This window comes from Pholis gunnellus (genome assembly GCF_910591455.1).
Source record: "Pholis gunnellus genome assembly, chromosome: 9".
Classification (NCBI taxonomy): Eukaryota; Metazoa; Chordata; class Actinopteri; order Perciformes; family Pholidae; genus Pholis; species Pholis gunnellus.
Window position 1 is genome coordinate 14,472,063 of NC_136535.1, and position 27,292 is coordinate 14,499,354.

The following is a 27,292-nucleotide window of genomic DNA, read 5'->3' on the forward strand; positions in this document are numbered from 1 at the left end:
ATGAGGCATAAAACAACCATATCTCTACCTAGGGGAGCTGGTGGCATGGCGGTGGGGCTATTGTCTGTCTGCGTGCTGTTTGACTTAAATGTGTTCATTTGCCTCATGCCCCTGACTCCCTACGGAGAGGGGCGGCTCTGGGAGAGGAGGGGCACGCTAACGAACCTCTGACAGCTGGAGGCCCTAATTAAACGTCCCTGCTGAAAATAAACAGAGCGGGCGCCAAGCAAGCAGCCAGACAAAAACGCACGGCAAACAGCGGCTGCGAACGCTCGCCGCAGTGCCCTCCGCTCTGTTGCTGTTGAGATTGTGCCAAGAGAGCATGGCTCTATAGGGTAGGGGTCTGAAACACACACACATATACACCACACTTATGAATATGTAGCACTGCAGCAACATATTGCGAACACCTGCGGTCACACTTGATACAGGTTGATCTCTAGAAGCTGTGGGTGCAGTAAATTATTTCCCTCAGTGCTCTCAGAAGTCACACTTTCCTTTTCTATATATTTCCCACTGTGCCATCACAGAATAAGTCGACTCAGCTCTATTGAGCGGATTGTTTCACACTCTGTCTAGATGACATTCAGCCTGTTGTGCTGCTAGCTAGCCGGAGCATTAGCAGTCAAAGTGGCGGGGTCCATTTGGGTGAGTGCATTAATGGGCCGCCCAACCTGCGACAAGGTTATGAGGTTGATTGAATAATTACTGTGGAGGCCCCTGTCCATTACGCCCCCTGTGTGTGCCCAGATAGAGAATGACGCAGAGAGAGATGGAGCGATAGTTTGAGACAGAAAGATGGAGGGAGAGATTAGATAAGCACAGATAGGGTCAATTAAGAGATAAACATTCAGGTATGGGATGGAAAAAGGCTGTGCATGTGTGTGTTTGGGCAGGGAAAATGTAAGAGTAAATTGTTTCCTGCCTGTGCCTCCTTTTGATCCCACCGTCCTATACTGTACGCAGCCTAATTTGGCATGTAGTGCATTTATCCCGGTCAGATAGAGGAGGTGACAAAGGTGAAGTTGTTAGACAGAGGTGAGCTGCCCTCTCCTCGACCCGGTCTTCTCTTCGCCATACTCTCTGAGAAGAGGGCTGTCAATGTTGCTGGCTGCTTGAGAGGAAAGAATATAGGTTTCCTATAGATGAATGAAGCCTAGAGCCAAACACATAAGCCTTGGACAAAAAGTGATGTGACTGTAAGGGCCCTCGTAAAAGGTTAAATCTGGGGCTGGAATATTAAACAGATTGATAAAGTCTCTGCCTGACTTAAATACAATCGTACGGCAATCAGTTTCAAAGTCAATATTCAGAATCCCATGTAATAGAACTTTAAAGAGCTACCAACAACTAAATATATCTAATCACACAACAGTTCAGTCCAACAGCCTAGAAACTTGAATTAGTCATACTGTTGTTAATCATGCACTGATGTATTTTTGCAAAAAAAATTGTTTACATTATATATCACCCAGCCCAAGTTATCTCCTAGAGTAGTGCACGGTAAATACAAGTTCTCTACGTGTAGCAGCCATTGTTCTCTATGTTTGGCGACAAAGATCGGTCGGTCGGTCGGTCGGTCGGTCGGACAGACGGGCGGTCACTTTGCTCAAGACGGAGGTATCCCATCTATTGCCATAAAATGTGGGACAGATATCCACTGACTTTTCCTGTAGTGCCATCGTCCGGTCAAAACTTTGGTTTATGATCAACTACCTACTTCTAAAATGACATTTCCATCAGCCTGAGCTGCATTGTTTGTGTATGTTTAATTTTCAAATATGAACATGTTAACAAGCTAAACTAAGATGGTGAACATGGTAAATATACCATATCATACCATTCATTAATACCTGCTAAGCATTAGCATGTTAGCATTGTCATTGTGAGCATATTAGCATGCAGACGTTAGCATTTAGTTCAAAGTGCTGCTGTGAATATGAAGTACAGCGTCACAGAGCCGCTAGCATAGCTGTAGACTTATTGTTTAGTGAGCATTGAGCTTTGAGTACACAGCATGCGTTCTGATCAAACATTGCATGGTGGAAGGAAATATTTTGGAGGTAAACATTCACACTATACCCCACTCCTCAGTTTCCATCGAGGCCAATCTTTTAGACAATTTAGCAATAGAAAGCATACATTTTTGCTTTTCTATCGCTACCTAAAGCTACTAAAGGTAAGTGAATGACCCGATCCCCACTTTCAACAACTCTTCTGTCTGTGTTTAATCCCTCACCGTCTCTGCTGCTTTTGAAATTGATCTAAGAACGTCTCATGCATACATTTAATGTTGGCTGTTTTAGCCCAGATTTGTGAAATGATATCTGCCAAACCTGCCCAGCTTCTGCTGACCCCTCTTAGCCAAGGTCAGCATAGCCATGCTCAAACTCGAGGCATAATCCATTTTCTACTGCCCCGGCAAAGCTCTACTGACTTGATTGTGCTGACCCAGCCGGGCCAAAGAAAGAGAGAGTTTAAGAGTGAGAGGCAGTAAGAGAGAGGGAGAGGGCATCCCAGGCCCAAGGGCATGACACCGCGGTGCTCGGGGCCACACGAGCCCTTTAAATGTCAACACAGCACAGAGGGGAGGGAGGGGAGAAAAACGGGTGAGGAGCGGCGCTCTGTTTGAGGACAGGGAGGAATATTGGCAACTTTAACTTCCACTGCAGGAGGGTAGTGTTGGAGACTGGCAGAAGGCGGCATTAGATGGGGAGTAGGCAGTGGACAGCATGTGCTTCATCTTCGGAGATGTTTGCTTTAAACTCCAGTCGCAGACAAGTTTGAATAATCTCTCAGGGACGAAGGGAGATATTTGATCTGTGATTTTTCCGCTTAATTGTGACCTCAAAGGAGGCTCAGTGTTTTGTCTTATGTCTATTACCTTGGGAACAGTCTCTGACCTTTATGTGAGGAAGTACAGTACCTAATTGCTCTCTCTCTCTCACCCTCACCACCTTCTTTTTTTTCTTTTTCTTTCCCTCTCTCTCTGATAGATGAAGTAAGAATGGGTTTCCATCCAAGCATTTTAATGCAAATTGCATTCTTTCAAATTAAAAGGGCTGAATGGAAACTGCAAATGGAGATATTATGTCATAATTTCCTTAATTAAAAAAAGGCTTTGTGCTCACTCCAAGCTTAAAAAGTATTTCATTGAAAAATACATTATGCAATATATTGTGATGGAAACACGTTTGCGTATGAAAGAATCAAAGGCTGTCCGCTGTAAACGTTTAGGTAGTTCATAACTATTTTATGGCGAATATTGGGGAACTATACTTCCTTGACTTCCTTAACTGACTATTTTTTTCTCTGTTTTTTCTTTATGCTCCTCCCGTCTGTCGTGGATCTCCAGGTCTGAGTCTGTCACATCCTCAACCAATCAGAGCCTTCGTTAACAGCGGCGTCGGCACGTGATTGGGAGAAGGATGGCAACCATGCCGTTTGTCAGCGAGGGGAAGTGTGTGAGTGTGGAGTGGGATTTCCTACAAGGACTACTGGCCAAGCCACCCACCCTTCCCTGGTGAGACACACACACACACACACACACACTCACAGGCTGATACTGTATAAGCCTGCGTGCATGCCCATGAATTAATCTCTGCAAGGTGAAATCCATGCATTAACACCCTTCCACACACTGACGGCCTGAAGAAGAATTTCCTATCAATGAAACACAATCCAGAAGACATAAGTCCGATCTCTTCAGTGCTACATATAACCTGCATTGTTGCTCACCTGCCAATCCTGTCAGAGCTGTGAATCCCCTCCCCTTAGTGGGAGATTAAGTAAATTTGGCTGGAATTATTAATGGGCAGTCATTTAAAGGCGGATATAAAAACTAAGCAGAATCAATGTGTGTGTATTGATTGTTCTCGGTGGCTGGGGTCGAGGCAGTATAATAATGAGATGTTACAGAGGGCTGGCAGCATGAGTCCACACACACCCACACACACACACACACACACACACACACACACACACACACACACACACAAACACACTTCGAGAATAGCAGGGAGAAATACAACGACTGGGTCAGCTGATTAAGATATAAACATATGTACACACACGATGCACAGCCCTTTTCTTTGTTCTGTTCTTTCTTTCGCTCACACGTGCACACACAAGCACATGCATACACACACACCACTGGTGGTCTTTCTTAGGATGAGAATCAACAATACAGACACAAGGGAGAAAGGCAGATTCTTCTTTCTCTTCTAGCTCCCTCTCTCTCTGTCTCTGTCTCTTTCACACACACACACACACACACACACACACAAACACACTTTATTCCAGCGCAGCACCGACACAAATTGTGAAGTGGCTGTGACAACATAATTCCACCACTCAGGCCCCATTGAAGAGAGTCAATACCCAATCAGAGAGACAGGCTACCTGAGCCCCGGCCCCCCTCTGTCACTCTGCCCCTCCCTCTCCTATTGATCCCTCAATCACGGCTTCAGCTCACTAGCCCGGGACCAGATGAGAGAGAGGGAGAGAGGGAGGTAGGGCGAGAGCGAGGGGTTGGAGGGAGGAAGGGAGGAGAAGTGAGAGATACGAAGCGAGAGACTGTGTGTGTGTGTGTGTGTGTGTGTGTGTGTGTGTGTGTGTGTGTGTGTGTGTGTGTGTGTGTGTGTGTGTGTGTGTGTGTGTGTGTGTGTGTGTGTGTGTGTGTGTGTGTGTGTGTGCTCACATATGGATTGTGGAGCAAATGGCATTATTAGGACTCTGCTCTGCCAGGTAGAAGACGGGAGTTTGTCTGTAATTACAGGCCAATCTGCAAGAAATGGGTCAGAAGGGAGATTGTTTTACTTGAATTTCAGGAGCCATTACCATTACATGTACTGTATTTATTAAAATACGTTTCTAGATTGATGCTCAGGTCATTTATACAGAGCATGAATCAATCAACAGGTGGTCAGTAACTGGCCATTGTATGACACACCTTACTTGTTCCTCCCACCACAGAGCTGATCCAGAATATTTCTCTGGCCTTCTCTTCTTTTTCTCTCCTCCCTGTGTTCATCTATGTCTCCCATTAATACCCCCTCCCCTTGTTCACCTCTCAGTCTCCAGAACCTGCGTAAAGAGAAGTCTCGCAATGCGGCTCGTTCACGGCGGGGGAAGGAGAATTTTGAGTTCTTTGAGCTGGCAAAGATGCTGCCTCTGCCTGGAGCCATCACCAGCCAGCTGGACAAGGCCTCAGTCATCCGGCTGACCATCAGCTACCTGCACATGCGCACCTTTGCCAGCCAAGGAGACCCACCCTGGAGCCCTCTGAGGGAGGGAGACAACAACTGCAGAAAAGGTGAGAAAAAGGGAAAAATACAGTAAAGAAATACTGTGAAGCAAACTGCTTTGGTTCACTAAAGTTCACTGTACATGAAATTGATTTTGATTGCATTTGTAATATTGCCTTTTTAGAACCAAAGAGAGGATGTATCAACACCTAAAACTAGGTGTGTTCAGACAGAACATGAAGCAATTCTTGCCTTGCATCATTAGCACAGTTCTGACCACTGGCCCGTTTTTGTTTTATTGCCCTAAACAGACAATTTACCAACTGTATGTTAGCTGTAAGGCAGCTAGCTACGAACGCACTGACCGTGTCTGACTGAGTGTGCCTGCGTGTTTGTGTTCCGCTCAGCCTCTTACAGCCAAAATCACTGCTTCTCCCTCCGGTCTTTATCCTTCTTCATCTCGTCTCTGTACGTTCATGAAATATACATATAAAGCCTCGGGATACACTGCAAGTTTTCACTGGCGTTACAACTACTTGCACAGACTTGTCTTTGCGTCAATCAATCGCATCTTTCCAATTACTTTGTATGCAAACACGCCACCACTAAAATTTGATTTGATTTGCATTCTGTCTGAACACCCATTCAGCAGGAAACACAGTTATATCTACTATTGAAGACACTGAGGTCATGTCCTCATTACTCCCTCTGAGAATCTTTGTGTTGGGTAATTAAATTTCTGTGAATAATTGCATAAAATATAAAAATCCAAATAATACAAGCCTTTTATTGTCTGCTCAAACTTCTCTTGGGGTGGGGGAGATATGGACTCATTTTTTAAAATCCTGCTTACAGCCCTTTTTTATAACTTGTTCAATATTTACACTTTTCATGGACTTTGACAATGGCAACGCGCAAGTATGCAGAGGTAAATGACACATGGTTGGAGGATCATTTCTAAACTAAGGAAGCTTGTAAGAAAAAATACACGGCAGAGATACATCTGCTGATGTTTGTCGTCAATGGACAGAAACCGCTGAAATTCATGCATCCATCGCACATATCTCTTCCAATCAAAAGCAATCCTCAGCCGCCCGATCCAAGTCCATGTACGCCCGCTCACAGAGACACCCCACCACAAAAAATCCAGTCCTCTATTGGCGACTGTAATTACTTGTGCTGTGTGTGTGACACAAACACAATGTTCATTCTGAGGCCTGTAAACATACATGTGCATATATTACATTACATTCATAAAGACTTTCCATAGGCTGGTGTGAGATGAATGTGTGTGAGATAGATGTTACAGAAAGAGGGAGGAAACTATTGGTGTGATTTGTAATTACAGAAATTAACTATATAACGAGGACAGTGTAATTATACAGCCTGTCTAATTGCTACTATTACTGAGGGGAAATGATGCAGCTACCGTACAATTAGAGGTGTGTGTTTGTGAGTGCTTCTGAGTGTGTTCATGCCTGTTCTTGTCGAATTTGAGGTAATGTGAGCAAAAAGCAGTCATGTTAATAGCATGTTTTGTGAGTGAGTCCCACTGAGTGGGACTTGCTTACACACAATATGTACCACACATACCTGATAAGACACAATAGTCTTAATAGTATAATAAGTTGGGCTGAGTATAAATAGTGGTGCCAGTGCAATACCCGAGGAAGTGTGTTAAAAAGTCGGGGTGTAGAGCTTGAAAGACATGATATTTACCAGACAGGGATTCTCTAAAGGAAAGACGCTATTGCTGCATTATGGGAAATGTCAATGTGAAAGTGAGCCTGCATACACAATACCAGGACCCTGAAACTGAATCAGCTAAATGGAATTCAGCCAACATTAATTTAATTTACACCTGTGCTTTTCCTACTGACATGTCAAAATGTCTAACATGAAAAGGTATCGGCATCCATTGTCACTTGTTTTTGTACTGAATCATTTTGTGCACATTGATCAAGTAAGGTACATAGATTTTTGGTATGCCAATTGCAGAAATTACAAGACACTTACTGTACACAATCAGCAGGTAGCATGGACCCGAGACACATCATCTTATTAGGCTCACGGTCTTCATTTCTCCGACTTAACAGTTTCCAATTTTCAGTGCTACATACTGTTTTCAGTGTATACTTTTACTAAGTATTGAGGTTAGATACCCAGCCATACGTATCTGACTAAAAGTATCCCACTCAGAGATCTCTATAATACTGACATAGTGAGCCCAGTCTTTGACCACAGTATCACAAATGCTATTATGGGTGAATCCATTGGGATCCATTGATAACTAACCAGCCGTGCAGCACTGCACAATGTGACTGTCTGAGTGATATCCATGCACTTATGCGCAGTTGTGGCCTTGACTGAGCTCTACGCGTAGTGAATTGTTTTTGCCTCGGTGTTCGAGGCTTTTGTTTGGCCTTGATAGAAAATACCTGTTTAGAAAAGTAGGTGTGCAGTTAGCCGTGCTGTCCTGTGCATGAACTGGAAGTGTGGCAAAAAGACAAATGCGAGGTATGCTGCTTACACTACAATGAGAGCACTTCTCCTACAAATGTGATCCATAACTGTAAATATATAGAATCCTGCAGCAGCTACGCGAAGGTCGTAGAAAATTGCGAGGCGCTGGACAAACACAACGAATCGCATGTCAGCTACGAACGGTATTACAGTCTGAATTATCTTGAACATTTCTTCCAATAGGTCGGGATCTGATATCTTGAGTATTTTATTAAATGTTTGGAGATTTTTACAAGCAAGTCACACGGTCTCGGCGGGGCCAGGGGCTGAAAATGCGATGGTAATTTGGACATCAGTTTGAACAAGTCTACCCACAATGCATTGGCAGGGTTTTAAGTGTGATGCATGACTTTAATTCCGTTAGTGGAATGTGGTCAGAGATCCAGCTGAAAGGGAGAGGAGGACAGAGCGGAGGGGAGGGGACAAATGTAGAAGGAATAAAGAGAGAACCAGGAGAGGAGTGTGAGGAGAGAGGGGGTAAAGGGTGGGTGAGTTGCATTCCTCTACGCTCCCTCTTGTCCGAGGGTTTTTGGACGCGCGAGGGCCAGCAGAGAGGGAAGGAAGGTGGAGGCGAGGAGAGGGATGGAGGGAAGGGGAGGGGCCGATGTGGCTTTTGTCTGCTTCCCACGTTTCAAAGCCAGTCTTGAAAAATGAATAGACAGAGGAAAATCAATTGCATGACCTTCACAGAGAGAACGAGAGAGAGATTGAGAGAGCAGGAGAGGGGGAAAAGAAGGAGGAGAGAGACCGATTATGGAAGGAGGGAGCAAACGAAAGGGAAAGGCTGAAGGGAGGAAAAGGAAAATGACCCATGATATTCATTCCCATTCCCGTTGGTGTGTGTGTGTTTGTGTGTGTGTGTGTTTGTACCTATTTGCACAGCGCATTGAAGGACTAAACCCTTTTTATTTGTAATCATTTATTTTTCAAAATCTGTCTCTATTGAGCAAATTTTGCTTCGGGGTACAGTTGCCTTTTTAAATGTCCCGTTAAAGGATTATTCCGGTTTATTTTCACCAGAGCCTTATTTTCTATCGGTTGCGGTAAGATTGTACTCACTACACTAATTGCAGAGATCTCATTGGACAGGAAAAAAAAGGTGCGCGCACAACTCCGCTGAGTACAGAAGGTCAAACATGAATCCGAAGTTCAGTCTGTTCAGTGTGATTGATGTTAATGTCGTGGGTTTTGGTAATAACTTTAACGTTGGCCCGTGTCTTCGTCACGCCCAACTGTGACGTCACTGTGTACTGACACACCCTGGAGTACGCTTCCATATCACTTGCATAAATCTTCTCTCCGCGAGTCTGTAGCACCTCAACCTCTAACAGGTGCAATATGGCAACTGGAGAACCCCCTCAGCCTTTTACAAGGTACAGTACAATGACAATTCACTGCCAGCAACAGGGCCAGCTCAAGTGTTTTACTGTCTCTGTTAGTGAGGTCAAACACACCTCTCTCCTCCCCAGCGTTGGTGACATTGACTTTCATTCCACCTCCACTCGCTCCCTCTCTTTCTCGTCTCCTTTCTTTCATTGCCTCTTTTTCCCCTCGTCTCCCTTCCGTCTCCCCACCTCTTTGCGTTCTCCCTGCATCTGCCTCCCCTCTAATTCACGGCGTTTAAAGCAGCCGGGGCTTTTAAGGGAAGTTAATTGCACTCAAATTATGTTCGACCGCAAAAGGAGTGAGGGAGAGATGGAGAGATAGAGGAGAGATAGAGAGAAGGAGGGAGGGATGGATGTCAGAGTGAGAAGATAATTGCGCCAGAGAGGGACGCTGCGATTAGGGTCACTCTTTCTCTCTCTGTCTGTCGAACAGCCCAAACGTCACATTTGGATGGTCGTAAACAACTTGGCAGGTGATCAGGCTCTTGTTTTGAAAGGGTGAAACTACGGCTGCAGAGACCAACTTGAGAGGCAAAGACGGATAAGAAGACAGAGAAAGAGGGAGCTACGTAGAAGGAAAGAGGGGTTCAGTGCGTCTGTTATCTGTTTGGTTCCCATGGTAACATCCTAACCTGGTTTAAAAGGTTGACACTGTGGGGGTGGAGAGAAGGACGATGTGCATGTATATGGTCATGTGCATGTGGGTAGGGGGATGTTTAGGTGTGTGCGCGTGTGCGGCCATTACTCTAGGACTTAACTGGGACTAAATTATGTATTCGACAGAGGTATAATGAAAATCATTCAAATTAAATTTCTATCTTTTCTTCTCATGGAGCGCTGGGGAGACCCCGAGAACTGACCTGCAAGTCAGACTATAATTAACGTGTCCGATCGGGGCCCGGCCCATTCTATCTCCTATTCCCACAATGAAATTAAACCTTGCAGCAGAGTCCTGGGCAGCTAATGAAACGGGAGTGTGACAGAAAGGAGCGATCAAAGACCTCAGGGTCTGCATCCGGGTCTGTACACTAGCACAATCAAATTACATGCATGGACAGAAGCAACAGTACGAAATATGAATGTATATTCACAAATATAATTAAAAAAGGAAAATTCCAGTTCATTTCAACTTGTATGTTATTTTCTTTTTTTTGTCCACTGTGTCTATAACACTGAAGTCACCAAAGTCACTAGAAAGGTGCATTCAATAGTGTCCCACAATTGGTTAACCCGTCTGTCGAGGCAATAAAGGGCTGTAAGGAAAAAGACACTTTATTCAAACTCAAAAACAAGCGGCAATGTATGCAGGCAATCGGCTCCAAGTCGTTATATACATTTAATTCAATCTTGCCAAAAGAAAAAGAAAAAAAATGAAACTCACCAAGCTTTCTCCCCATGCAGCAGTGGCTGAGTGGCGGCGATGTACTCAGGGCCAGTTAACAGTAGTGAGTGAGGAGCAGGCAGTCAATAGCAAACATTTAAAACATTAAAAGGTGTTTTGAGAAAGTGAGTCTCTGCAACCACGAGAGGTCTTTGTGTATGCAGCTATAACTGGGCACGCAAATATATTATGCAGTTTGCTGCAGCAAAATGCAAGATTAGCCACGGACACTCACTCACTCACTCACAGACGCGCGCAAACAAGCAACCGATTGCATGATCCTCATGGCGGTGATAATTGCTGAGCTCTGGGAACATGGCAACAATGCTGCAACACAGTGAGATGAGTCATCAGACAATCAGACAGGATATAAACAACAGTTTAGCCTGATTACCTAAAAACTCGGAAGGTTGGTGATAAACGCTTATTGCCCAGTAGTCACCGGTACAAAGCACTTTCTTTTATTGAATTCTATTGAATGTAGATACACGTGGTCTATTTACTAGGTTTTGGTCAAAATAGGTTTGATATCTGCGTAAACTGAGAGGCAAAAATGTAAAACTGTAATGTAGTTCAGCGGCTGAAAAAGACCTTAAATTTCCACTAGTGCTTTCAAAATCCTCTGTCTGTACTGTAAGTGGTCTATTCAGAGCCCAGCAGGTAGTAAGGGTAATTTTCGCAATTGGCTCACATGACTATCAGATGAAAGTATGACATGATTCAATTAGGAAATAACCCAAATCACATATTTTACCCTCAAATTAAAGCTACCTTGTGGAGTTTTTGACCACAAGGCAGCAACGAAGAAAACTGCAAGCTAGCAAACATGGATGTTAACAATGCACAATTTATTCATAAAATTGTCTTTGCACATTATTTATGAGGAAGGACATACATTCACCACTTACAGATACAGATTCATGCAGCCGTTTTTTATGCACTGCTTGTTGCATAAGAAAACTGTTTTAACTACGATAAGAGCGGGAGGTCAAATTTGAAGCAGGACGTAAAGTGTGATGGGACAGTTTAGGCAATAGTTTTATTGGAAGTCTTTGTTTTCTCTTCCAAATAAGTCGGCTACATTGGGTGTTATCATTACCAACATTTTGGCTGCATGCATTTGCAGTTTTAACTACAAAACAAGTTGGAAATGTATAATCTGGCTACACTGTCGGTTTGTTAAAATCTGTCTGATTATCTGACTGCTCGTGTTTCTGGTTCAGATCTCTTTAGTTAACCCTGTGACGACAATGTTGTTATTCCAGATAGGAATGAGGGCCAAAACTCCAGAAATAAGATAATTGTATTTATTTTCTACACACTTAATCAGTATATAATTAGAATTGATCATATTTAAGGAACAAACGGAATCATGCAAGGCCCCCGCACACACACCCGTATATAGAAGTAAGGGTTCACAGCACCACTACAGAAGGATCTTTGTTCTCAGGGTGAGATACGAACACCGCTGTGAGACTCTCTCTCTCTTCACATGTGCACACGTTTGTGCATGCGTCCACACAACCACACACAAACACACACACACACACACACCAGGTCCAGTGTTTTGGTTTCCTGGCTGCCCTATTGTACCCTGGTAGTCTTTAATAAATGGTCCTCTGTGTATTTGTGTGTGTGTGTGTGTGTCTGTGTGTGTGTGTGTGTGTGAGTGTGTAGACTCATCCGTCAGCCCTCCTGGCCACATGTCACATCCAGCGTTTCCTTCACCATGCTGACACTACTCAGCACTACTGATCGCCCGCCATCACCTTCACTCGTCTGGGGATCTCTGGCATGAAACTCAAGACACACATGCACACTCCTTGTCTTTTTTTTTTTCTTCAATTGTGAGGCACGCACAAACTAACATCACAGTGTGTGTGTGTGTGTGTGTGTGTGTGTGTGTGTGTGTGCCTGTGTGCATTTGTTTTAGAGTCATTCTCATATGGTCATGATGGGGGTTGCTTCCCTTAGACTTCCCCAGCGCTGCAGCTCCATCGCAGCCCCACAAGGGAGCCTGATAGGCAGGCGGAGAGCGAGATGGGCTCCCCATCCCCCTCCAGGCAGTGACTGGCTAGGCTGAAGGGTCCCAGCACCAGACCCCCTTTCATAGCCCTGAATGGACTTGCCTTATTTATATTCACACTCTGTCACACAGGGGGACCCCAATCTCACAATGCCACTGTGGCTTTGTCCGGCAACTCTGTATTTATGTGTGTGTGTGTGAGTTTGTGTGTGCGTGCGCGGGCTATTTGTGTTGTTTAATCGGAGGGCATGTTGCCGCTGTGTAGTCTGTGCATGAGAATTCATTGCTGTGTGTATTCCTGAAGTGTGTGTATGTGTGTGTGTCTCTATAGCTCTAATGGAATGCCTCCATCCTCTATTCACCGAACCCACATCACAAGCAGGCAGCTGTGCGATATATATGTGTGTGTGTGATTGTATATATGTGTGTGTGTGTGTTCCGACCCTCCCTCTGTGTTCAGTTGTAACCCAGAGCAGCGCTTTCATTTTCCTGTCATAACGTGTATTGATTTCCCTCAGCCTTGCAGCGACACACACACACACACACACACACACACACACACACACACACACACACACAGATATCCGATGATCCTTAAAGTCGTGCACACACATGCACACATTCATATGCTCTTGTACACACATTTCGCGTACACACATACATAGTTTGTCTCTGCCGGATAAGGAACATTGTGTTCAAAAGCAGCCCTGTTGGGAGTGAGATTACTTCTCACGTATGGTCCCTGCTTTTGCAATCATACACTCGCTGGTGCGCACACACACACACACACACACACACACACACACACACACACACACACACACACACACTGTCACCCACTCTTTTTGACATAAAACAGTAAATAGGACTGATTGCTAAATTAATCTTCCACGTCACTGCAGCCCCTCGTGCCCAGGTTTGCCTGGGAGAAAGTGATCACTCTCGCCTTCCTTAGTGTTTTCTCATTTTCCCTGCCGTACCCTCTCTGCTCTTCTCGTACCTATCTTCACACCCCCTCCCCACCTAACCACCTCCAACTCTATTTGTATTGTAATTGCCTTGGTAAACAGCACCACTTTGGCACTGAAGCAGCTCTGATAGCTTGTGTTTGGGATGCATTAAGAGTGGCGATGCAGACACTGTGTGTGTGTGTGTGTGTGTGTGTGTGTGTGTGTGTGTGTGTGTGTGTGTGTGTGTGCATGTGTGTGTGTTTCTTTGCGTGTCTGCAGGCAATTGAGTGGTTTGCGTCACATCGCACTCTCTCCTTATGCTCAGTTTCTTTTAGACATGCAGCCGCTTCGGTCGATTCTTCTGTTTATCAGACTTGATTTGTTCGTTTGCTTTTCATTTCAGTGCAGATTTACATACTTCACTGAGATGCAACTTCATTACAGTCACTGATGAACAAGTCATCTTTGCAGATCATTTTGTATAATTACATATCTATATTAACCCAATCAGAAAGGGGAGTAACTGCCAAGTTGATTGATATTCCCTTCCTGATCCCTACAAGTCTGTAAATGTCCACTGAGTTACAATACTCAGCTTTTCTTGGAGTTTTTCAGTTTTTGAGAAAACAAGCTCCACATTATACATCTCTTTTCCTGCTGCGATCTTTCTTTCACTTTCTACAAAATGGAGGGATACAAACAAACCAATCTTTAAGCTTTTTTAGTATAAGTAGAGAGATGACAATCAGAGGAGAGAGAGGAACAACATGCAGCAAGACTCCCCTCAAAAGCTCTTTTTACAACATTTTTTATTTAAAGCGTAGCAATATGTATTTCTTATATATTTAAGTATTTTATATTAACTGCAAATGTATTCACTCTGCAGTGTAGTATGTGGTAGTTTGACAGATACCGTCTCAAATCGGTACTTAAGATGGAAAACTAAGATTTGTATCTGAGTGGTAAGAGCGACCAGGAATCTTAAGACAGTCCCTTCATAATGACACTTTTGATGATCACTCTCAAAGCTTTTGAACATGTAGTATCAAGTACATGTTTATGTCAGTCAGTGTCTGATGTGTGTTTGTCTACTTTCTCTCTGCAGTAAGACGATCATCTCATTCTCTAGCCACTGACATGTTTGAGCAGCACCTAGGGGCGCACCTCCTGCAGGTAAAGACCACAGCACATACACCCTCCTTCGTCTTCTGTAATGATTATAATATCATGTAACTACATGTGTTCACGTGATGTATTTGTGATGTTTTCACTGTGGTGGCTTTGTGAGAGTATTTTGTCTTCTCCATCCTGTGCAAACCACGTCTCAAAAAATGTCAAATTGCCCCGTTTTCGGCTTTGGGAAAATGGTCAGATAGTACAATGGATTTTTAAATGGTTTATTCATCTTGAGAATTAGGATAACTTTAATGTTCTCGAACCATAAATCAACACATAATCCGTCTGTTTATCTGAAAGGTTTCCAATCTATTATGGCTTTCCTTACCCAGCTATGCTCTAATGTTTATGCAGGGAAACCTTTGTTTTTCAGAATGGATCACAGGGTCAATTTGATCAAGTATATTCCTTGACAGAGAAGCACATTTGTCACGTAAATGGCGGCATTGTGCTACGGTGTGTAGGTGCTGTGTGCGAACACAGTTTTGTACCAGCTCATGTCTTCCTACCTCAGTCTCTCAAGACATACATTTCCAAGCAAACTCCTTATGGCATGCCCTCCCATACACACACATGGACACCCACACATCTCATAAACCTCAGGTGCTCGGACGATATCGCTGGCTGCCAAAGAATGCCTCCGTTTGCACTGACAGATGAATGGAGCCTGAGGGGGATTCTGGGGCAGAGGGGGGCTGCAGGGATGACGAAGTGCAGGATGTAGAGACAAAGACTCGGAGGAAGTGTGATGAAGGTAACACTGCAGGTTTAGGAGGCTGAGGGAGGAGAGATGGTTGGGGGAGCAACGAGAGTAGAGAAGGCTGAAGAAAAGCTAAACTGAACTTAATGCCTTATGTCTTATGTAAAGGCCTTCGAATTGAACAAATACATTTGCCAAGCAGGAAACAGGCGGGAGTTGTAACAGGTAGAGAGAGAGACAAAAAGAATAGCAGCTGATAATTGAGAAGGTTGTGGTAAAACAAAGAAACATTGCATATGTCTGCTCTCCTCTGGCATTTTAAAGAGGAAGAGAGGCTTAGGGAACGGCGCTGATAGAAATCAAATTAACGCTCCAGAAAAACTGTATGATTCTTTCCTCCCAGCCGTCCTCCCGCCGTAATAGCCTGATAATTGCACTTTAGTTCTCCGACATTCAGGCGGCTGGTTTCTCCTCGCCGCGACACACGACGCCCCACACCCCGGCCACACATTTGCATACTGGATGTGTCAGTTGCATAAATTACCTCTGCCACTTTAAGCACTGGGCCGCCAAAATAGCAATCATTCTTCTAGAGCAAAGTGGCCCTGGTCTGTGTGTGTGAGACTGAGGCTGTGTCGGCTCACTCCTGGATGCTTGTTATGACGATTAATATTATTCTCTGAAGCAGTCCTCTCTAATGGCCTGGCTGTATACCTTTCACTTCTCATTAGAATCACTGCAGACTATAATGACTCTGGTTCTATCTGTGTCTGTGTCTGTACCAGTGTCTGGGCGTGTGTTTACTTCTGTGTGTGTGTGTGTGTGTGTGGCCCTACAGGATGATGCTCTGACTCTGAGTTTATTACAGTTGATTGAAACAGCTCCAGTCTATAAGCTCAGTTTCTCATGTCTCTTTGCTCTATTTGTTCATGTATGTTTGTGCGTGTGCTTGTCTAAATGTCTGACTGTGTGTGTGTGTGTGTGTGTGTGTGTGAGTGAGTGTGTGCACGCACATGTGGTACTTTTGTCTCTGTGCTGCTTTCTGTGTGTTTAGTTATGCAGGCCTTGTCGACAGCTGTTGTGTGGAGCTGCAGCTTGCATCGAAGGCCCTTGTTTCGTGTCTGTTCACATTTGTGCATGTGTGTGTGTTTGTGTGTGCACATGATTATGAGTGTTTGTGTGTGTGTGTGTGTGTGTGTGTGTGTGTGTGTTTGTGAATTGAGAGAAGAGGCCGAGGGGTGACGGGTTGTTTGTTCTCTAGCTCATTGTAATTTGTTCGATACACACTAATTGCTCTAATTTGTCTGTCTTGTTTCTGTTTGCCTTCGTGTGTGTGTGTGTGTTTGTGTGTTTGTGTGTTTGTGTATGTGTGTGATGTGTGTTTTTTATATGCACAGTCCCTGGATGGCTTTGTGTTCGTGGTCAGTCAGGAGGGACGTTTCCTCTACATCTCAGAGACAGTTTCTATCTACCTGGGACTCTCACAGGTAAGACGACCTCATTGCGCACACACATACACACATACACACACACACACACACACACTGGAATAATCCTTTGTATACAAGCACATTTGCACACATGTGCCTATCTTCTGCTTACGCTTTCATATCCCCCTCCCTGGAGTGTGTGTGTGTATGTTTGCGCGCGTGTGAGTGTGAATATCTTTGACTGCACTCTTCGCGCTCATCTCTGGAGTGCAACTCTCATGGGGGCAATGCTACTCTCTGTCTACCTCTCTCTACCGCCTTGTCTCCCTCTCCAGGTGCTCACCTCTGTTGATTGCCTGTGGCCTCTTGTACTGTGAATGTTAAGTCCTGCCATTTTGCCCAGATGCATAAATAATAACAGTAATTACTGGCCCAGCAATCAAAGTGTCGCCCCAGCGCGCTGGGCCTGTCTAGGGGAACAAATCGATAGGCATCTTAAAAGCCACATTGATTGTAGGGAGGGGGAAAAACACCAAGGGGGATGGGAAGATAGATAGAGACAGCCGGAGAGAGAAAGAGAGGGGGAGGAAAGGAGGAGAGGTGTGATAAGAGAGAGATGTTTCGAAGTAAGAAGAATTGGTACGAGCACGACAGAGGGTGAGAAAGAGGGAAGTTAGTGTTTCAATAACGGAAGAAAATGTGTTTTTTTTTTATGTGGAAATGTGCTGTGATTGAGGGTTTGCCCACGTTTACATTAAAGGAAGGAAGTGTTTCTACTCTATCTCCTTAGTACAATACTCACATGTTATATGTAAATTGAAGGCTCATTGGTCACTGTTCGGCCACCTCGGAACCACAGACCTCGCTCTGTGTGGAAATATATTCTAGAGTCAAGTGGGTATCTGATAAAGTTTATTTTAGTATGAAATGACTGTAATGTATCAATATAATATGGGCAGAGCTTCATTGCTGAGCCTTGTCAGAGGGATACTTCCTGCTGACTGCATGTAGTTTTGTTTCCAGGACACCACATAAACATTATGTGACAACAAGGACCAAGTGAATATTCACTTGGTTTGTCTGACTCAGATTGCCTTATTTTACTTTCTGCTAAACTTTAGAATGCATTTTTATTTCACAGAATAAAGATGGCAGATATCTTTAGCTATTTGACACAAGGGATTAACCGGAGTCCCACCATCGATACCTTTACCTTTTGATTTATACGGCATAACTGACCTTCGTTTTCTTTTTCAAATAAGTTGGGGGTTGTAACTGTAGCATAAAGTGTAGTTGGGTGTGGTCAAATATGTGCTCTGTTGCAAATGTAACCACGTTAATGTCACTGTGTACTGACACGGAGTAAAACAAGATTTAACTTTTTAATGTTGTATTCAATATCAACTATCTGTACTGGTATAATAAACTTGTGGGGAAAAACACAAGCAGACCAGTCACAGTTTTTCTCTGTATGCAATCTTCGTTGCCTCGATAGCTCGGTCGTACACTTACATGTTGCAGGACGGGCACATCAGCTTCGGCAGCAACATGCATAGGCTGCTTATTAGAACACATTAGGAAGAGTTCTCTTCACAGCCAGTATGGAGACGATAACAACTTGTTTAATGTACATATGGGCATGCAAGTTTGTATTATACATGACTTGAGAAAAAAATACAAACCCATCCTGTTTGAATAGAGCGACCAGGACGAGAGTTGTTTGTGTGCACCTGCCATGGAGTTTCTTGGGTCTTTACTTTGCAAAGACAAATAAGGAAGATAGAGTGGTGGAAGTCTGAATATGGAGCAAAAAAAAGGAAGATACGGACAGAAACATAAAGAACCAGGCAGACAATTATGAGAGAGAAGGAAAACAAAGGAGTGGAAAAGGGGTGAGAATGAGAGACAGTGGTAAAGAGGAGAGAGAGAGAGTCTGAGTGTGTAAATAGAGTTTAAATGTGCAGAAGGAATGAAATTCGCCTTGGGATTGCCTAGGTAAACAAGACAGCCGAGGCTTTGGTGGAGATGCTAATAAAACAGAGCTGTTCTTATCAGCTGAGCAGATGGCCTAACCCATCACATCTACTCAAACAGGGCCTGAACCATCAGCATTCTAATGAAATTATTTATGATCGAAGATTACGTTCAAAACCTTGAACATACAACGCCACGTTTACCTTCCTGAAAAGATGAGAGCGGGCGGGCAGGGTGGGGGGGGTTTATGATGAGAAAGAGAGACAGCCAGAAAGGGCAGATAGAAGTTGAGATGAGTTAGGGGGATACATGAGAGGGAGGATATAGTGTGTTTATAGACACCTAAGACGAGAAAGAAAAAATATTCAAAAAGAGAGAAAGGAAAGGTGGGAGGGAGAGGACGAAAACACTTTGTTGGCGAGTGGAGTCGGACACGGGGGAGAGAGGAAGGACAGACAAACAAATGATGTTCTGAGTGAAAAAGTGTAACTGGTGGTTTGTTTTAGAGGGCATGTCGCCCCTGTGGACCGCCCCTGCCCTGCCGTCTCCTGTCCCCCTGTCTGACCCCTCTGCCCTGGCTTACACCCTGGGCTTCTCCCCTGACAGGGGGGTTGCTTAGCCGGCTTAGCCCAGGTCAGGCACCTTGACCAAGGGCACAGCCTGCCGCCCACTCCCCTGGCGCCTGCAGGTATCATTTTTCTTCTCACCGGGTCTCCGGGCCCGGAAGCACATCGGGGATAAAACCCGGGAATGCCACAAAGCAGAAGAGGGGAGGAGGAGCGAAGGAGGTAGAGGAGGAAAGAGATGGATAGATGGAGTTGAAGAAGAGGAGACAAAGGCCGGAGCAGATGAAGAATTGGAGGGAGGAGAGATGAAAAGAATGGAGAAGTAAGGGAAGGGGCCGGGAGAATAAAGAAAAGGGATAAATGGGGTAAAGAGAAGGGAGGAAGGATGGTGGATTAAGGGAGGAGAGAATTGATCCGGGAATGGTTAGTATGCAGCCCCCGCTCCCCCTCCCCCCTCCCCCCTCTCCAACCCTCCCTCCCTCTCTCCTCTCCCATCAGTCAGTGAGGGCTGAGGGCTGAGAGTGTGTTGTGGACCACTGCCCGGATGCCTCATACATATTAAAGCCCCCTGCTATTATTTATATCATGTCTCTCCTTCCCCTGCTTGCTGCCCTCCTCCTCCTCCCTTCACCCCCACCACACTGCCATACATACATGCACGTGCATGTCTGCACACTGCGCACACACACACACACACACACACACACACAAGCAGGTTCACGCAGGTGCACTGACAGACAACTACTCACACAAACAATGACACACAATGACGCGTGGAGACACAAAAACAGACAGTCTAGTCACATACGCAGGGAAACAGAGGCGCGCCGTGTGCTTGCATACGCACAAACACACACACACACACACTCGGAGAGACTTGAATGATCTCGGTCTCTCCTCACGTCTTCCCTTCGCGCCACATTCTATACCTGTTTTTATGTCTGAGCCTGACTCATCCTCTCAATCGCTCCGTCTCTTTCTCATCTTCTCATTTCTGTCTGATCTTTTTTCAATCCCTCCCTCCTGCCTGTGATGGAGTGATATTATTCGGATAGGTCTTAAGCCCGTTAAAGCCCATAAGGACCTGTTTGTCTCTCTACCTTGTTTTCCAATACCACAGGGCCAGGGGATTGTGTCTCTTTCAGATGGCTGGTCCAGTGTTCTGAGGTAAATTTAGTCCTTGTTTAAACAATGACAAGAACTCCTTTTGCAGTGGAATCGCTATCCATAAAACACAGACACCTTGACCACAGACAGACGTATCTTGATATAATCTGTCATAAATATGCTTACAACATGGTTCATCCAGAGTTTCACAAACCAAACCCCAGTCCACTTACTTGTCAGATACCCAGCCTCTTAATACGTAGATGCAAACTCCTAATTTTTAAACATTAATGGACGAGTCAGTTTTGATGTCAGAATCGAAAGGAATGCGGCAGAAAAATCCAGCACCTAGTAATTACACTGCTGACGTTTTATCTGCATAATGAAGAGAAGAGGGATCAGAAAGAGAGAAAAAAATACTCGGGGAGGTTGTTGTGAAGCTTTCCATGTAACCCTTTTAATACACAGGATATCTTTTAGGACCATAAACATTATGGAAGAGGAACCAAGTGTGTGCACATCCAGGTAAACTCAGGTGCAAGACAACAAAAAGACTTCGCTGCAGAGCACAAAGGAGTTCTGCAGACTATTATGCTCCAAATACATAGTTTTTTGGTCCTTTTTTTCTTTTCAAAGCAACGTTTCGATCTATACAAGATCTTCAGTGTGAAACTGAAAAGGCATTTCTTTAAGAGGCAGTAGTCAACTCAAATCACTCTCATCTGCTGGTCAGCAAACAGCAAGAACAAAATACACAAAACAGCACAAGATGGTGATCACTGTACTCCTGAAAATATAAAAAAAATAGAAAGATGTTAATATGACAGAACCTGAAAACACATGGTGGCCTTTATTATTAGTTATAGATAACTAAGACACCAAACAGTCATTATTTATCAATTGAATCTGTTGCTCATCTCAACTTTACAGAGTTTCATAGAATTTCAGCTCATTGTTTAGCTGTCCGTCTGCAACTCTACTGTTTTGGTTCTCTCTCACCGCTCTTATAGTGTTGTTTTCGGTTCAATGACAAAGCTAGAAAAACCCATTATACACTACCTGCTCAGTACCAAACAGCATATAGACACATTTAGCAACTAGCAGGTGAACACAGTGGAATATTTTGCAGCTAAATAGCCTGATATATATATCCCTCAGGAGTTGGTAGAGACCAAAAAAAGAGCTAAAAGGAGATCGAATATTGGACTAAGATTCACCAGTTGGCCAGAAACACAAATCTAAATGAATGATCACGTTGCTCCGTAAACTACTGTTTAAAATAAGCAACTTGTTGCTAACAAGTTACAACTTGAAAGATATGTCAATGTTGTGTTCATAACTTGTTTTCGCTGCCCACAATTGGCCAAAATATGTCTTATTGCAGGTGCTGACTTTAAAGTCAATGAAACGGAAGTAAGAGTATCTTTATCTTCTCTAATGTAACAAGTGAAAAGGAAATCAAATCTTTCCCATGTGTGATTGGATCGCTCAAAAGTTAGCAAGGTCTTTGCAAACTGCCAGCTACTACAGGAGCCTCTCTGTATCAGTTAATGTGGTTTTATGAGTCACTCAAAATCACACTTGACTTGATCAATTTCTGTAATGCTATCTCCATCAAATTTAGGACAAAGAAGTAATAATCTGATTTATATTTTGGCTTCGGTACATATGTCAAAGGTAGCAACGGTAGGTTTTCCAGTATGTTGGGAAATCACTCCATATGGTGCCTATCAAATCCTAGTATTTAATTATATGTTTGGTGGCAAATTTCCCAAAAACAGGACATCCCTCAAGAGATTAAGCCCTGCATGTCTGGGGCTAAGAACCTCTATCCCCTTCGCTTATCCTCCCTCACTCGTTGGGGTTTCCTCCATCTATACCCCTCTCCGTTCACTCATCGTCCACCTCATTCCTCTGCTCCCACCTTCCCTGTTCCCGCTCCTTCCTCTCCCCCGGCTGTGATGTCCTTGAGGGCCTGCTGAAGCTCCCATAAAGCCTGCAGTAAATGGCTCTAATCCGGTAATAAATGGCTGTGTCCTACAGACAAGGGTGTGAGGCTGCTGCAGCCACGGCTTTATCAGATGGAATGGTATTGGCACGCACATGCACAGACGCACACACTTTCACAGATGTAATAGAAACTGTATGCAAGCGTGTAAGCATGCATACTCTCTCTCCCATATTACTTTTTCTCTCTCTCTCACTCACACACACACACACACACACACACACACACACACACAATCATGTATACAGCTTCAGATGGAATCACGCCTGCTCCGATTGTGCTGCTTTTATGGATGCCATGCAAGAGCAGCGCCATTATTACCTTTAAATGATTAGAGATGCGACTGTGATGCATTATGATGATAGGATCATATAGAGCTGTATGAGCTGTTGCGTTGCTCTTTATGCCTGCCGGGATAGACTGTTACTGAATGAAGGAGAAGGGAGGGACACAGGGAATAAGAAGAATAGTAATGTGACCTTTGGAGATACTTGGAGTTCACCTGTTTTTAATCAGCAAATACAATTGATTTTTATCTACCCTGGTTTTATTTGTGTAATACTGAAGTCACTTGGTCCTCTGAGACTGGACTTAAATGTATGTGCGTGTGTGTGTGCGTGGGAATGTCTTACAACCGGTACAATCCTTGTTGAGTTGTAACCCAGAGCAGTGCTTTCATTTTCCTGCCATAACTTATATTGATTTTTTCCTGTGTGTGATTGTGTGTGTGTGTGTGTGTGTGGGCGCTCATGTGCAGGCGTTTGTGCTCTAAGCTTCAGTTTTTGATCAGTGTATGTGTTTCTCTCCAGGTGGAGGTGACCGGCAGCAGTGTGTTTGACTACATCCACCCGGCGGACCACGTGGAGATGGCCGAGCGGCTGGGAATCAGGCCGCATCTGAGGGCCGAGGCCGGCTGTCACACGGGCCCCGAGAGCGCTTCCAGCTCCGCATCCACCTCGTCCCTGGCTGGTACCCCTGAACCCGGTACTTTCAATCTACAAAACTAAATTTACATCGTCAAAACAACTAAAACAAAAACAATTGAATTTATGACAAATCCTGTAGGATGGATATGTTTTATAGTTTTACGTCTTCTCTCATCCTTAACAGCTCCGTCTAGTCCTCATTCCCCTGCTGTTGAGCCTGTCGACCGCGGCTACTTCATCCGCATGAAGTCCACGCTCACCAAAAGAGGCCTGCATGTCAAGTCTTCTGGATACAAGGTACAGAGAAAATTATTTCTCATAATTTGAAAAAATGCCTTGTATTACTCCTATTCACCTGCATGTTTTTGGGATGGTAAAACAACAAGAAGAGTCTTGTCATATTGTTTTACAGGTCGAGTGTTTTATAGCTCTGTCAAGTTGGTCGTTTTCAGTGTGTTTTATGGTTGTGACCTTATTTTACACTGGAACGCTGCACATAACAGTCTGTTTATTGCACTCACTGCTGTAATGCCTGTGCCGCTGCATTCTTTACCTTTGAATATTGCTTTTTATTGTTATGTTCTATATCCTGGATTGTGTAAGGTCTAGCAAGGAAAAAAATGTCCTGTGAAACGAGTACATACTGATGTCTTCCGTTTGCCAGGTAATCCATGTGACAGGACGGATCCGCTGCCGCCCTGCGCTTGTGCCGGGCTCCACACGCTCAGTGCGTCGACCGATTGGTTTGGTTTCGCTGGCACACACCCTCCCGCCCTCCACACTTAATGAAGTCCGCATGGAGAGCCAAATGTTTGTCTTCCGAGTGAACATGGACCTACAGGTCACATATTGTGAGAACAGGTAGGGGTTTTTTTTTCTCCGTGTGTTGAGGTTAAGAGGTATGGACATTGAATACATACAAATTAGTGTATTTCTGTTGCATGACTTTACAGGATCTCAGAGTATATGGACCTGACCCCAGCAGAGGTGGTGGGACACACCTGTTACCACTTCATCCATGTAGAAGACCTGGAAAACCTCCGGCAGAGCCATGAGGACTGTGAGTCAAATCTATATGCATGTGTAGTATATGTAATTCCTCCCCACCCGCCTCATTCTACACAGGGTCTGAACTTGCGAGGGAGAGCCAGTTGAAATCTCATCCTGTCCTGTTGTGATAGGCGCCCTCTGCTGCCATCATCATGAACTGCCAAACCAATAACTTGCTTCTTCCCTGTCCTTTTTCTCTCCTGTGTCCTGTTTTGCATCCTTTCTCTCCGTCTTCCGCCCATCTCCTGTCAGTGTTAAGGAAAGGCCAGGTGGTGACCGGTTACTACCGTTGGCTCCAGAGGAGAGGAGGCTACCTGTGGATCCAGTCCAGTGCCACCGTCTCCATCAACCACAAAGCCCCCCATGAACGCAACGTCATCTGGGTCAACTACATTCTGAGGTCAGTACAACCACAGCCTGTGCTCCAGGACTGCTGGTATGAACTGAGTTTATATATTATATATATTCACTTCCTTTCTAACCCTAACCATTTCTTTATTTTTACAGTTTTCTTCAAATAGTTTTAAGTAAAAGTCATTACTCTGCAGAGTCTGTAAACAGCAATTTAGCATTACTTACTCACTATTTCATGTCATTACTCTGAATTGGCAGGCATGATCTTATAAGGAGGCTTTGATTCAGGAAATTCCAAGACTCTGCACCTTTGTTTCTGTTCAAATTTCACTTTAAATGTAGTATTATTTTTGTTTAAGGCTTTATTTATTCACTCAACAGGCACAACACCTGCAGTAACCTCAACAAAATAGGCTTTTCCCCTTATTTCCCTCTTGTATACACACACACATATTCACCCAGACAGACACTGACGCAAACACACATTTGGAAGATACATGTACACATTGTACACACGCACGTACATAACACAAATGTGTGCACAACGGCAGAGACAAAAACAAGTAGGCTGAATTTCAATGCTAATTGGACTGAAGCTATATAATTACAACAAATGGATGTCAGAATTTTGGGGCTGAATGGTGTTTTAGTTAATTAGTGCTGTAATTACAAGAGCTCATTAACTTCTCCAACAGCCTCCTCCTTGTCTGAGCTTAGTTGTGTATAGGTGGGCTGCTGAGTGGGTCCTTGTGTGTGTGTGTCTTGAAGGGCGGTGTATCTGTCGGTTTTGCGTGTCGGTGCTTGTGTATTGTGTGATAAGGGCTGTTGTTTAGAGAATTGGGTTGATGTGCTAGGTGGAGGTTACAAGGGGCAGTTTGGCTATTGGAGGTTGTTATTAGGCAGATTATATGTTGTTTCCATCTCTAAGTATTCACTCAAATCAGCACAGCAATAGTGTTTTTTTTTTTTTTTTGGCTTTAAGTGGCTTTTAAGTGGTGGATGATCATTGGTGTATACGTGCAGCTTTTCTCCCTCCCTTTCTCCTTTTTAAATTGTCATAGTCTGTTTATCCATCCGTCTGTCTAACTATCTCTATTTCTAATATCATCCATCCATCCAGTCGAACAGAGTTGCCCGACACTCCCCTGGATATACTGCAGCTACCGGAGAATGTAAGAGCAGAGCGACTTCGAGTTAGCTCGTCCCCCACAGACAGTTCCCCCCAGGCCCGAGGTAGGATGCTACGCACATATTTGTACCTTCCCATGATGCCCACTGACACACATAAACACCTTCTTGTGCCTCTTTTTTTATCATCCTTCCTCCTCAGGCTCGCAACCAGTGAAGAGCTCGGCGGGGAAGAGTGACCCCGACACTAAAGGCAGAGAGAAATTTACCACCGCTGCCATCCAATCAGAGGACAGGAGGAAGCGCCTGCTGAGGTCCGACCCCGAGGGTGCTCCTCCCGAAACCCGTCGCAGACTGGAGGAGCTCCGTCACACAGAGGAGAGTGTATCGGCCTCCTCTGACCTGGCGAGCGAAAGCGAGGGGGAGGACGAGGAAGAGACAGAGTGGGACCAGGGGGGAAACAATGACAGACTGAAACAGGAAGACGGTGGAGGAGGTAAACAGAGTAGGGGAGGAGACACCCCCACCAGAGGGGAGAGGGGGAGCAGGGTGCACAACGGCCGGGCTGTGATCCAGCAACTGAAAAACGTAGTGACCCCGTCTCCCCTGCCTGGCAGCCCCAGCATCAAGACTGAACATGAAAACCTGACCAACGGGGGGCGTTGGGGGTCACACACGCAGACCGCCACCTCCCACACACACACCACTCAACCCTCGCACGCACACACACCCTCCAGCAGCCTCAACGGCGACAGCCCCACCACTCCAATCCCTGACTCTTCTTCCAGCAGCGACGCCCCCCCAAAAGGGTTGTTCACTCCTCCTTCCCCTGCTCTTTCTCCCGCCATGTCCGTGTCCTCCCCGTTGCCCCGTGACGACAGGGTTGTGTCGGGGTTGGTCACTCGGAGCAGTGGTGGTATAGGTAGCAGTCCTGACTTTGAGCTGCTCCAGAGACTGGCTGCAGGCGGCGCAGCGGGGCGGGTCCTCTTCCACCCCCTTGCCCTCGGCCCGCAGGGCCCTCAGAGCCTCTACGCTCCCAGCACTATCCGTTACGCTCCACCTGAGCTGCCCCCCTCTCACCACCACGGCATAGAACACAGCGATGGCCTGCAGCTACGCTCGGACCACCACAAGGGACCCCCGCCAGCCTTCTTTCCCCACCTACAGCGGTTGGCTGGCTTGCCACCCTTCAGCGGTTTCTCCCCGTCTGACAGCCCCTTCTCCTCCGGCCTGCCCTTCTGTATGAACGGACTGAGGGGGGCTGCAGGCTCCGAGGAGGACTGAGACTCAGACGGGAGGAGGTGGGAGGAGAAGATAAAAAATGAAAGACGGAGCAGAGTGACAGACCAGAAAGAGAGACAT

General features: G+C 45.0%; 1 protein-coding gene across 1 annotated transcript; it reads left to right on the plus strand.

Annotated features, from left to right (window-relative positions):
* Positions 1–3,428: 3,428 nt before the first annotated feature.
* npas1 (neuronal PAS domain protein 1) lies at positions 3,429–27,214 on the plus strand (the record flags this gene model as incomplete). The annotated part of the gene is made up of 11 exons (XM_079166131.1): positions 3,429–3,523; positions 5,076–5,314; positions 14,617–14,684; positions 16,785–16,874; positions 23,282–23,456; positions 23,583–23,695; positions 24,063–24,259; positions 24,352–24,458; positions 24,701–24,848; positions 25,923–26,035; positions 26,133–27,214. The coding sequence occupies 11 exons, from the start codon at positions 3,429–3,431 to the stop codon at positions 27,212–27,214; spliced, it is 2,427 nt and encodes an 808-aa protein (XP_079022257.1).
* Between the last annotated feature and the right edge of the window lie 78 nt (positions 27,215–27,292).